The 12631-nt window shown below is 43.7% G+C and overlaps 1 protein-coding gene across 1 annotated transcript in view; it reads left to right on the top strand.

Annotated features, from left to right (window-relative positions):
• The first annotated feature begins 437 nt into the window (after positions 1-437).
• Positions 438-12631, top strand: part of MAP7D3 (MAP7 domain containing 3) — a 44835-nt gene continuing 32641 nt past the window's right edge. The window contains exon 1 of the mRNA XM_071569689.1: positions 438-541. Within this exon, the coding sequence (XP_071425790.1) occupies positions 457-541 (85 nt within the window). The 5' untranslated portion in view covers positions 438-456. The remainder of the gene's footprint in view (positions 542-12631) is intronic.

Raw genomic sequence — 12631 nt, forward strand, 5'->3', positions numbered from 1 at the left:
AGGCCTAGTCCAACTGTATCCCAACCCTATTCCTGGCTGTATCCCAGCCCTATTCCCAGCTCCATTCCCAGCCCTATTCCCAACCTTATCCCCAACCCTATTCTCGGCTGTATCCCAGCTCTATTCCCAGCTCCATTCCCAGCCCTATTCCCAACCTTATCCCCAACCCTATTCCCGGCTGTATCCCAGCTCTATTCCCAACCTTATCCCCAACCCCATTCCCGGCTGTATCCCAACCCTATTCCCAGCCCTATTCCCGGCTGTATCCCAACCCTCTTCCAGCCCTATCCCCAGCCCCGTTCCCGGCTGTATCCTAGCCCTATCCCCATCCCCATTCCCGTCCCATCCCTCTCCATTCATTCCCGGTGCGGCGGGCGCGGCACGCGCGGGGTTCGCGCGGGGCGGTTGGCGCATGCGCAGAGCCCGTCCCGGCGGCACTGCCCGTCCCGCGCGAAGATGGCGGAGGGCGGCGCGGCGCCCCCGACCTGCCCGTCCTCCTCCTCCTCCTCCTCCTCGCTCCGGGGGCTGCGGGAGCAGATGGGTGAGAGCAGCGGCGGGGGTGGGCGGGGGGTCCGAGGGCGCGGTGGGGCCGGCTGTGCCCCCTCGGCCCGGCGCGGGGAGCGGAGGCCGCCCGGCCGGGGCCGTCCTTCCCCGCACCCGGGGGGAGCTGCGGGCTCGGGGCCTCCCCGGCCGGGGGCAGCGGCAGGGCCCGACAGCCCGGTTATCGACGTATCGTCGGCGGGGCCCCAACAGCCCGTTTATCGCCGGTCTGAATTTGGTGGCGGCGGCGGCGGCTCCGCCTCGGGGGGTTTGAACCCCGCGGGGCGTCCGGTCCCAGTGCGGGAGGCAGGGACAGCCCCTGGCGCTGAGTCCTAACCAGAGATTGCATAGTGCCCATTTAATTTCATTCTATTTTACTTTATTATATTTTTTACTTTTTTAACTGGTGTTCTCAGAGTGCTAAAGAAGCTCTGCTTCGGTTTTGCGCTTGGCCGTGTGTATGTGCCTGTTAATGCTTGAGGTCCTCAATTAATAATACCCAGCTCCGAAACCAGCGCAGTGTGTGTTTGCTGCCTGATTTCATGGCACATCTCCACGCCAAAGCTTTGCGGGCGGCCCGTTAGAAAAGATAAACACTTTCCTATCCCAGACACAAAAAGATAAGGAAAGATAATTGTGCTGTGATCTAAGCTAACTAACTTGGACTTGGTACAGAAACTACTCTGAGAGCCTCTCTGGGTTGATTGTTTCTAGTGTGTCTGTGTAATTACACAAAGAAGAGTGCTGGCAGAGGGTCCTGAATGCACAGCCCTCATCTGGCATTTGTCTTCAGTGTGTTGGGTGGCAGAAATATTGTTTAATTACTTTTCGTTTCTGTTTGAAAATTAAGGCAGTTTAGTGCTCCAGATGGATAACGATCTGCCAAAAGAAAAAGAAAGCACTTCTCACCTGCGCAGGTGGTGTCTATCTGAGCCTTAAACTTCCTGCTAGAACTGCTGCATTTTAGTCTGCATATTGCATACAGCACGGTGCCTTCTAAGTTCTTCTAAAGGCAGGAACCTACATTTGCTGATGGCTGTCATGACCTAGATTTAGTCCCAAAACCAGAGGGAAATGCTCCTCGAGCCAGGCAGCTCCATCTCCCTTTAGTTCTACACATGCTCTAATATGCACATGGTGTTCAAGAAACAACCCCCCCTCGCTAGATCCTGGAAAGGCTAGACCTTGAAATTTTTTTCCCTGAGGGAGTAGAAGTCACTGAACCAGAATCTGAACTTCAGTGTACATAGAATGTATTTCTAGCAGTTACGTGCTTGCAGATAAACTCGCTGCTAATGTGCATTGAATCAGTGCTGTCTGAAGGGTACAGGCACCGCAGCTCTGCTCCTGCCTTCTTGTCAGCAACACTCCCTGGAGAGCGCCAATGATGTTTAGAAATCATCCTTGCAATCCCGTGGTTAACAGTGGAATTTGCAAGATAATTGCCACAGTATTTGCTGCTGTTTGGAGAAGTTGGGAGCAGCAACCGAGTCTGATATCGCGGCTGTTTGGAGAGGATGCAGGAAATAAAAAAAAGAAACGCACCAGAAAGAACCTTGTTCAGTCCCACGGTACCCTTGTGAAGGTTTGAGGAGGGATGTAAGTTCCTGCTTTTCTAAGCTCAGTGGGGGCACTCCTCAGTTCCAAAATACCTGCTGACTAGAGCACTTGGACCCAGTTTCTGCCTCTCTGTGGGCTTTGCTGTCTTAATCAATCTGGAGAACAAACATCTATAAAAAATCAATACAGTGCTGGGCACCTTTAGTCGTTTACCAGTGAACTTCTGGTTGGGAATCTCAGATTTTAAAGACAATAAATAAAAATGAGAAGCATCTTGCTGAGAAACTACAGCTCTTTCTGGCAGCCTGGCTAGAAGCTGTACATATACCTCATATATAGCTTATATACCTGTATAAAGTTACCTTCTGTGTAGGTTCCTTCCTGGGGACAAGACTGCAGGTTCTTGTTCCCCACCTCTGCTCTGTGTTTCCAGGCTGTCCATACTGGTTTCATCTGTGGGTGGTTGGTGCTTGTTAATTATTCTAAGTGTGGAATCCCATGGTGCCACCTGTGACTGGCTTCTGTACCAATGTGCTAAGTTTGGCAAGAAAAATATTCTCTTTAATTTAGGCTGCTACTGAGGTGAGGAAAAGGTGTTTCTTCCTTTGAGTATTATCTGTAATTAGGGTTCTGCAGGCCAAATCATGGTGCAAAGTCAGTTTCTGCAGTTCCTTTGTAATAATTTTCTGCCTTGACACACTTGTCCAATCTCATTTCCTTTAGGTGGATGACAAAAAGCAGAATTTGCTACTACAACTAGAAGGCAGTTAATGTTTCTCTCAGTGATGTGTGAACATCACGTCTCGGTAGAAGTGAGTTGATGCTGCACACTGTGAAACAGCATTGCCTGGATGGCAACTGCTCACCCCATGCCTGTGATCCGAGCTTGCTGCTGTCATCCCTCAGGGATGAACAGGAATTTTTGCTCCTATTCTAATACCATAAGCACTGCTGAGCTTGTTAAGATTTGAGAAGAAGGGAATAATCAGTTGGTTGTGGTTTACCCAGTAAGTGAGGTTTTCCTTACTCCTGTGGGTAATCAGAGTAAAAATACCTATATTTAAGCTGTTGTAACCCACCGTTATTATTTTATTTTAATTTTCACTGAAATTCTGAAGTCTCCTGTCTTTTGTAGTGATGTAGATTTGTTTTTACCAGAGCTTGGCTCTGCTGTTGCCAGGATTTCCATTTGCTATTGAGTCTCTGATCTGAAGGTTGTTCAAAACAGTATATTTAATTCCTGTTTGTATGTACTTTTCTTTCAAGACCTACATGATTTTTTGGGAAACCTATTTCAGGGTGTGGGACAAAAATGAAGTGTCTTTTTCAACCAGTCTGTCTGCAGGCACAGTTCCCATGACCTGCATGGCCAAGCCCAGCGTGGTCAGAAGTTGTCTGATAAAATAACAGCTTCATTCCATCTAATCAGTTTTTTCTCCCTGTGTAAGTGAGACTGTTGGGCTTTGTCTGCCTTGCCTGGAGCAGTTACAGCTTTGCCAAGTGCACATACACAGAATTGACATGAAAAGAAGGACGGGTGGATAACTCATAGTGAAACCTCATTGCTCAAGCAAGAGTCAGGAACAGATGCAGATTTGTGTGGGCTCTGGGTAATAGTTATAAAACATACTAAGTTAAGAACACAAGTTTGTACCCACCCCTGTGGTGTGCTACTCTTGTGTACAGTCTGAGTGGCAAAGTCCCACTGTGGAAGATAGAGAGTGTTTTCTGGAGAAAATTACTTGGGTTCCAGAAGAGTTTATCTGTCAGACAGTTGATGAATTGGCCTCTACACCAGAGCTGCTTGCTGGAAAAGAATTTTCTTCTGAATTTGGATCCTAAAAAGCCTTTGGGACTTGCAGGGCAGTTGTGTGTAGGGGTGGGCTTCACATCTTGTCTGGGAAGCTGCAAGACAAGGGAACTATTCCTTTGCCTGACTTCTCATAACATGGGAGTGCTACATGAAAAGCATCTTGAGCATTCCCTTGTGTTGTTCCAGTGAATGATCCAAGTTACTCCGTCTGTGGAGCAAAGGGAGCCCATTGACTGGGGCATTCAATGGCTCATCAGATCACTGGGGCTGCCTTCAGTTTCTTGGTTTGTCAGACTCCTCATAACTCTGGATAAAGTTGTAAGGGTTTTTTGTGGTTCTTTTTTTCCCAGCATGAAGGTACTAACACTGCCTTGCAAAGTGCCAGGGTGATAAATGCAAAGAACTGCACAGAAATTGGATTTCACATAGATCCCAGTGGTGAGAGAGAATATTCCCAAGTCAGGCTGAGAACTTGGTATAATTGTGATGGCTCTGAGCTTAATTTCATTTTCTTCTTGTTCATGGAAATACAATCACACAGAATAGAGATAATTTCATGCTGATTCATAAAGATGAATGCTATGTATTAGGTGCTTAACATTCTGAAGATTATTTCCAGTTGTAAGTGGTTTATAAAAGGGCTTTATTCTAATTTAAAACTTTAAATTCTTGAGATTTCTCCAAATGCATTCAAGACATCCTCCTTGCTGTAAAAAAAAAAAAGAAAAACCCCAACCAAACCATGTGCATATACAGCAAATGTTTTTTCAGTTTCTTATACAGTGTATTCTGTTTTCTATCTATTTCTTCACAAAAGATAAATTTGAATTCCATGCTTCAGTTCAGATGAAAGTATTTAGTGCATAATGACTTACAAGGGTCATAACTGGTGGTGAGAGCACAGAGATACTTTGTTCACACTGTCCCTGGCTGTGCATACCCTTAAAATGTGGCTGGAACTTGGGACTGCTGCTCCTTCATACACATTGTGATGATTTTCAAGAACAAAACAGGAATATTTAAGTACTGATACACCATTATTAATTGTCAGTTCTTAAAAGTGATAACAGGACAAAGAAGCATTACTGTGGGTTACTGTGAGATAATGGATGAGAGAATCTGGGTTAGCCATAATCATTGGGGTATCAGATGCTGCTGGTTGTCTTTAAACTTGATTGAATAATTGGAGATGCTTGCAGTCCTCTTGTAAAAGGATACCCTGACAAATAAAATTCTGAGCATGCAATTTTAATGACTTCTGTTAATATGACTTGCCAGATAACTTGGGATATTTTAAAAACAAAGTGGGACCTTCCGGAGCCTTCCAATTCTTGGTCTGCCACTAACGAATTGCTGCAATAGAGCTTCCAGTTATGCAGTTTACAGCCAGGTAGTTCTTCATTGATGATATGTTTTCAGTGTGTTTGCATATACCTGTCCAGTAGTTAAAACTGTTCCAGGTGCTGGTGATTGACTTGTTTGGAGTGTGGGGTTCCTGGAAGAGAAATCAAACGTTGCTGAAAGTGTTTTGTTTGAAAGAGGCAGAAACCTCAGCCGTGCCCCATAATGCCCCAGCCAGCTCCCTGTATCTGGGGTGTTCCCAGTGCTTAAGGGAACTCAAGCCTTTGCTTTTAAGGAAGGCTGACCCAGTTGCCTGACATTTGTTTTCATTTAAATTATTTTTATATTCCAGTCAGTTTGAAACTTCACTTCTAGGTGAAGGATCCACAGCTGAAGTTGCCTTTGAGGGAAACAGTTACCACTAGTTGTGCTCAGAGTACCTCTGTCTTTCTTCATAGTGTTTTTTTGCCTCCATAATTCACAGTGAGTTTTTAAAATACTCTTTTATGAAAACTTAACTGACTCTTAATTTACAGACATTCTCTGTTGTTTAAATGCACTGACCTGAATCTGGGGAGGGAGCAAAGATACTGTAGTGGCTTGTTCTCTGGGCAAGTGTTTTAAAGCTTCTGAGTGTTAAAACTGTTCCTTGAGTCCAAGAGGAATTGGCTACAAGAACATAGAATCCTATAGAGATTGTTATATTTAAAGGACATAATTTAGTAGAACAGATTTATTAATTTGAAAGCTTATCCTATTTAGTTTTGCCAAGAGAATTTCTTAAATGAACATATTTTTGCAGCACACTGTTGGTCATTAATATGTAAATTGTATTCTGGATATTGAAAACCAAGGACAGTCATGTCCAGACCAGATCAGTGAGTGGCACCTTGCTCACTTTTGCATTTCTCTAGAAGACTCTCTGCCACCAGGTAATGAATTAAGAAAAAAATACAGTCTCTTTATTGGTCTCTTTTGCCCTTTTACCCTGCTTGGATTTTTTTTACCCATTTGTTATTTTTCACTCCCCTATTCTTCAAGCTTTTTGGGGCAGGAACTGATTCCTGGTTACTTTGTTGGGGTCTTACATTACGTGTAGTGGGATATCTTGGAGCTTTCATTTTCTGATCAGTTGGGTGAACTGTGCAGCTTTAAGAAAATGTGCAGGGTGTTTCCTGCTACATTTTGCACTACCCTGATCTGCTTTGGACAGTGGGTTTGCAGCATTAAACATGCTGTGGGTCTGTCAGTGTCCCACAGCCCTGTGCTGTACTGAGTGATTGGGTTTGGGGCTGGCCTCGTGGGGGGAAATGCCAGCACAGTCTCTGTTCTTCTGAACACTTCTCATTCAGTGTTTGAATGAGCTCTGAAGTTGCCATAAGAAATTCATCCACTGTTAAAGGCAAGCAGTAGTTCTCCCTGCTGTCATGTAAAGGAGCTGCTGTCCTTCCACCCAAAGAAAGCTCAAAATGGTGTTTTCACAGGGTTTGTCTCAAGTTCGTTGTGACTTGCAGTGCTGGGTTGTGTTCTGTGCTGGCATTGTGTGGGCTGGGTGTATGAAACAATGGCCACAGCCTGCAAACAAGGACAAAGCTTTACAAGGACATGCTTCCAGCAAGCAAAGAAACCAGACTGCTCACGAAAGGGGGAGTAGCAGAGAGAAGTTGGAGCTGTTGCCAGTGTTAGGGATAGTGCAGGATAAAAGAAAGAAATAATACAATGAGAAAAACAGATGTGAAATAGGAGAAGGGAGCAAAAGTTTGTCTTGAAGTTACTTTTTGCTGTGTCTGTGCAGGAGTGTGAAGAGGACTCAGTTTCAGGCGGCCTCCAGAGCTGGAGGAATAAACCAGGGAGAGCTGATTTCTGTCTTCAACTTTTTTGCCCATGCTTGAGCTGGAATTCCAGTGGGAACTAAACTCCTCAGAGCAGGTTAAAGTGGGACTGCTCTGGCATCTCTGGAGCCAGTCCAGTGTCCATGTACTCCTGAGGCTTTGGAAGGTGTTACTAATGAAAGAGAATTACCTGTGAGATAAGCAGAGCAGACATTAATGATCACAGAATCATAGAATTGATTGGGTTGGAAAAGATCATCAAGTCCAACCACTGGTCCAACTCCAGTCCCTTTACCAGATCATGGCACTCAGTGCCACAGCCAATCTCTGTGTGAAAACCTCCAGGGATGGGGAATCCACCCCCTCTCTGGGCAGGCCATTCCAATGCCTGAGCACTCTCTCTGGAAAGAATTTTTTTCTGATCTCCAACTTAAATTTCCCCTGGCAGAGCTTGAGCCCATCGTGCCCCCTTGTCCTATTGCTGAGTGCCTCTGATCTTGCACTCTGTGTTTAAAACTTCACTATTTTATCCTTTTTGGTTGTTAATGTAGCTGTTTAACTTGTGTCTGACTCTGTCCAGCTTGGAGTGTTTAATCTGTATACACCTACCTATGAGCATTTATGTCCCATAACTACTGAATTTCACAAAGAATCTACACAAAATTATGTAAGGGCATATTTATTGCACAGACTGCTTTTGTTTTAGTCCAGTGTATCAGGATACTGTGGAATTCCCAGTATGCAGAAACAGGTAAATAGTCATTTCTGTTACACTTGAGAAGGTTCACAAGGGACTCTTAGTCATAGTTTATTACATCAGCATTGCAGACAGTGTCTGATATATCTCTAAAATAAAACAGTCAAGGTAGATGAAAGCAATTTGTTTGTTTTGCAATTGGCAAGAAAAATTTGCTGTTGCCAACCCACAGAAACGGTGCAGAAATACTCTCTTTACATCTAAAATGCAGCCTTATTGTATTCTGATGGAGAAATTTTCAGTGAGTACAAACACCCCAGAGCCTTGTTCTTTCACTGAGGAACATAATCAGCATTCCAGCCCTTCCAGAGCTCTGGTTTCCTTGTAGCTCAGTCTCAGTAAGGCAGTAAAGAGAAGACAGCAAGGCACGGCCCTTTGCTGGGGAACACGGCTGGGACTGCTGGGCTTGTGTGTCCTTTATGCAGGAAGCACCAGCTCTGGAGAGAGAGTTCACTGGGCAGATCAGCCTGGTAAGCACAGTGCAATAAACAGATTAATTTATCTGTTCTCTCCAGCATTAGTCATTGTATCTGAGTTGCTTTAGAGCTTGCATGGAGTTGGCGATGTGTGAACTGGGGAAGTGTCCCCTGTGGAGGGCCTTTGTGTACAAATCATGTTATCATATCTAAAGAGTTGGTAAAATATTGTGTTCTTGAAGAAAAAAATGAAAGGTGGATCATGCCGAATGCTAATCTTCATATTTCTTTGGGAAGGTGAGGAGAAATTATGTGGAAGAAGGATGTGGCAAAAGGGATAGCGAGGGGAGCAGGTCAGTGAGTGAGAGTAGAGGATCTGCTGTGATTCAGTTCAATTTCTGTCAAGAGCTGAATAATAACATACCTTACTAACAATCCCAAATTGTGGAGCCAGGTGTCTTTTCCAGAGAAGAGGGTGGATTTAGCTTGTCAGCCCTGTGTCCACAGTACAGACAGTGCTTCTTACCAACCTCATGGTGGATCCTGTAAGAGGTGGTGACATCTCTGTCCTCTTTAAGCATTGTACTGGCAGTTGCTTTTCCCAATAAGGAGAGAGAAGCACAATTCGTGGCTGAGGTTAAATTATGGGCATACAAGTGGCAGCAGGAATCAGTGGAACTCCATAGCAGGTGTGCTCTGAGCAGCCTTTGGACTAAGGGTGGTACACTCCTGATGTGGCTGTCAGACAGACAATGGTGCAGCATTTTCGACTGTAGTAAGTTTTTGGAGATGGCTGCCAGTTCCTACAAGGATGAATTTTGATTCCTTGTTCTGTGCATGTATTACATTTAGGTTTGGTTTAGATCATATGTTTCCCCGAGGTCAAAGTATAAAGAGATCAACCCACAAAATAACCAGCAACCTTCCTGGTGTCTCTCTGATCATGCCCTAGACTGAACAAGGATGATAACCTGTCCTTGAGATTCCTTCAGCTTTGCAGGTCTCCTTATAAGAAATAAGTAGTGTTTTGTTAATTATGTGATCTTTTTCCCAGTGTTTCTAGCTCTTAGTCTGAGTGTGAATGTTGAAGGATAAATAAAAACTTATATTCCTGCAAATATGTTCTCAAAAACTTGCGGAGCTGCTAATTCATATCCTGCAAAGGAATGATTGTGTTAAGAGTTTTCCATTGGGATCAATACTTGTGATGAACTGAAGAAATCATCCAAAACTTCCTTAAACATCGACTGGGAGGAAAACCAGATTGTTGTACAGAATTACAGGAAATCACGTAAAGGTAATAAAATAGGTATCCCACATTGGGAGTAAATACAGAATCAAGTGTGCAAATAGAGCCTGGGATAAGGGTAAGACAACAGGAAGCTCTCGTGGCCTGCTGAGGCTGAGAGACAGCGTGCTCTGCTTTCTGCAGATCCGTGTGCTTCCCATCTGGTGACTGCCCAGACAAAACAGGAGAACCATCTGCCTTCCAGCTGGTCTGTCAGAAGGGGCCTACCAGGAGGCTCATGTGTTTGGTTGTGGAGCCTGTCAGTCCTTGAGCCCAAAGATGGAATGTGAGGACCAGCAGGAAACGACAGAAAGGGGGAAAGCAGGAAAAAGAGGAATGTGTACAGAGAGGGCTTTCTCTTCATGGTTAGAAACTTCCTGCATTGTCCGCCTGTTTGTTTGTGTGAGGTAATGGTGCAGAACCAATACCCAGTTTTTCTTAAAGCATCAAGCATATGATCTTGCATTCATTTGTCTTAACTGGAATTAATTAATGAGTGGAAATCAGCTTAAAAGGCAGTGTGCAGAAATCTCAAACTTGGATGCTGACCTCCCTCATCTTTCCTGAAAGCAAGTAGAAATGTCACTAAAAGGATCAGAACACTTGCTGACAAACAGTAGTTCTCTGTGGTGGAGCAAGACAAAAATGGCATCTTCCAGATTTGGCACAGTTTGCTATAAAATTAGAGATATTTTGCTGGGAAGTTCAGTTTTGGTTCATGGATTGATTATTGGCTTCTTGTTACCTCCTTTAATATTCTATGGAAAATTTAGATTCCTAACAATGCCTTCCATTCAGGAGACCTTCTAACAGCTCCAGTTTCAGAGACTTAGTCTGGAGGTTTTTGTTTGTTTGCTTTGCATAGTGAGTCATTAACTCATAAGAAGCAGACGGATTTGCTGTGAAAGTCAGCACGTTTTGCTCCTTTCTGGTTCGGCACAGGAAGGGAAGGGAGAGTGGGGCAGTGTCCGGATGGGTCATGGATCCCAGGAGAAGTGATGGGATGGAATCCTGAACCTCTGGGCAAAGGGACGGAGCTGCACCAGTCCCTAATGAGGTTTACTAAGAACAGCAGCGGGTCCTTTGCCAGTCCTGGCAGGGGCCAAGGGTATTAACTCTGTGCAAGGGTTGAAATAGAAATCAAGGTTTATTTTTAGCACTGGTCTTTTCAGGGCGTATTGGAAACCTGATCAGCGAAGGAAGTGCAGTCGTGCTCAGAGCGAGGGAGGCACCACAGCACCTGCACAGTCTGTGTCATCCTTATCTGCAGTTGGGAGAGCTGGATTTATCTGGCATGTTGCCTCCCACAGTGGCCAATTCCTGTTGCTCCTGTGGGTTTGGTTTGTCTGTGGTATCCTTGGCCAGACATGTGGTGCTAAATGGTGATAAGGGCACAGAAGGAAACTGCTTCCCAAGTCACTGCCCATGCCATGTTCCAAACAGCCCTACTTTATTCTGCCTGAATGCAGATTCTGCTGTTACTGACCACGTGAGGATTATACTTTTATTAATTTATACATTTATTAATTTTACCTAAATTTTTAAAATTTAGACTCCTGTAAAATAAATACACATTATGCTGATCACACATTATAGTAGTGAAAGCCTTTAGTGGCTACTGTGGGAGGGGAAGCTCAGAACAGAAATGAGATTTAATTTGCCTCTAAGAGAAATTTTCTTCTCCAGGAAGTTTCTGGATATGTCCATGAAGGCACCACCCACCAGTAATGCAGAGTGTGACAGGCTCTAGTGAAATGATTGTTCACTGCTTTCCTGTTCTGGGGTATCCTGATTCAGTACAGAGCTATTAGGCTTTTTTACAGAGGTAGATTTTGTGGAAAATTCTTTTCCATGAAGCTTTGCTCCATAGAAGACTGCTACATTCATTGTGGAAAACTAAGCAAAGAAATTATAGGTATCTGTGCCAAAGACATTTAAATTTATTAATAATTTAGATTTTTTAAATCATATTAAAGCAAAATAAAGTTGTATGTTTTAAAGGTTGCAAGGTGCAAGGATATGCAACTGATTTTCTCATATATTCGTCAAAAGAGGATTTTGAAAATCGCAGTTTCATATTGTAAATTTAGCATAAAATTTACAAGGGCCATAAAATCTGTCTGTTGACCAGAGACTTGGTGAAATTGAGCTCCACATCTTAGGGATGTATCTCATGTGATGGCTGTTCCCCTTTTAATGACTTTTGTTCCAATCTCCAGTTCACATTTAATTTTGGATTTCTGTTGGTTAAATGGATCACATCTGTGTGACAAGAAGGTGCCTTAAACCTGCTACTTTCAGATTTGTAAGGACAATGTTTCTATGCAAATAATGCACTGAAACACTGAACGAAAAGTGTTTTAACTGACATACAAAAACCCTGACATACAAAATCCTTTGCCTGACTATTTCTAGACTTTTTTCACCTCTGTGTCCTTTGCAAGCTGAACTGTTTCTGTAACCCACTTTTCTATAAACCTCAAGTAATCCTCTACAACCTTAAATAATTAAGATGAACTGACTAATTGCTTTGCAGATATGACACATTTTTAAATGAATGCCTTCTAGTCATGAACATTATTCAACTGTTTGTTTATTTTTAAATGAATAAATAAATACATAATCTCCCACGTCCATATGACTGGTTTGTTTAGTGAGATTTCTAGTAGCAAAATATTTCTGCAAGTAAAATAAGATGAATATTATACCTATTTAATTGCAGCTTGCTTCTTACTATAACTTATCAGAAAAATTTCTTTCCAGAGAGAATGCTCAGGCATTGGAATGGCCTGCCCAGAGAGGGGGTGGATTCCCATCCCTGGAGGTTTTTAAACTGAGACTGGCCGTGGCACTGAGTGCCATGATCTGGTAAAGGGACTGGAGTTGGACCAAGGGTTGGACTTGATGATCTTGGAGGTCTTTTCCAACCCAATCCATTCTATGATTCCATGAACTTTGTTACAGAAATTCAGATGGTTAAACTTTGAGAGTTGAGAAAAAATTTCAGTGTTGGTCTTCTCTAAACCTGATGTGGGGGAGTTTCTTCTGTTGGGCTCTTCCCCCAGCTGGGCTGGGTTGGCTCAG

This window comes from Pithys albifrons, chromosome 14 (genome assembly GCF_047495875.1).
Source record: "Pithys albifrons albifrons isolate INPA30051 chromosome 14, PitAlb_v1, whole genome shotgun sequence".
Taxonomy (NCBI): domain Eukaryota; kingdom Metazoa; phylum Chordata; class Aves; order Passeriformes; family Thamnophilidae; genus Pithys; species Pithys albifrons.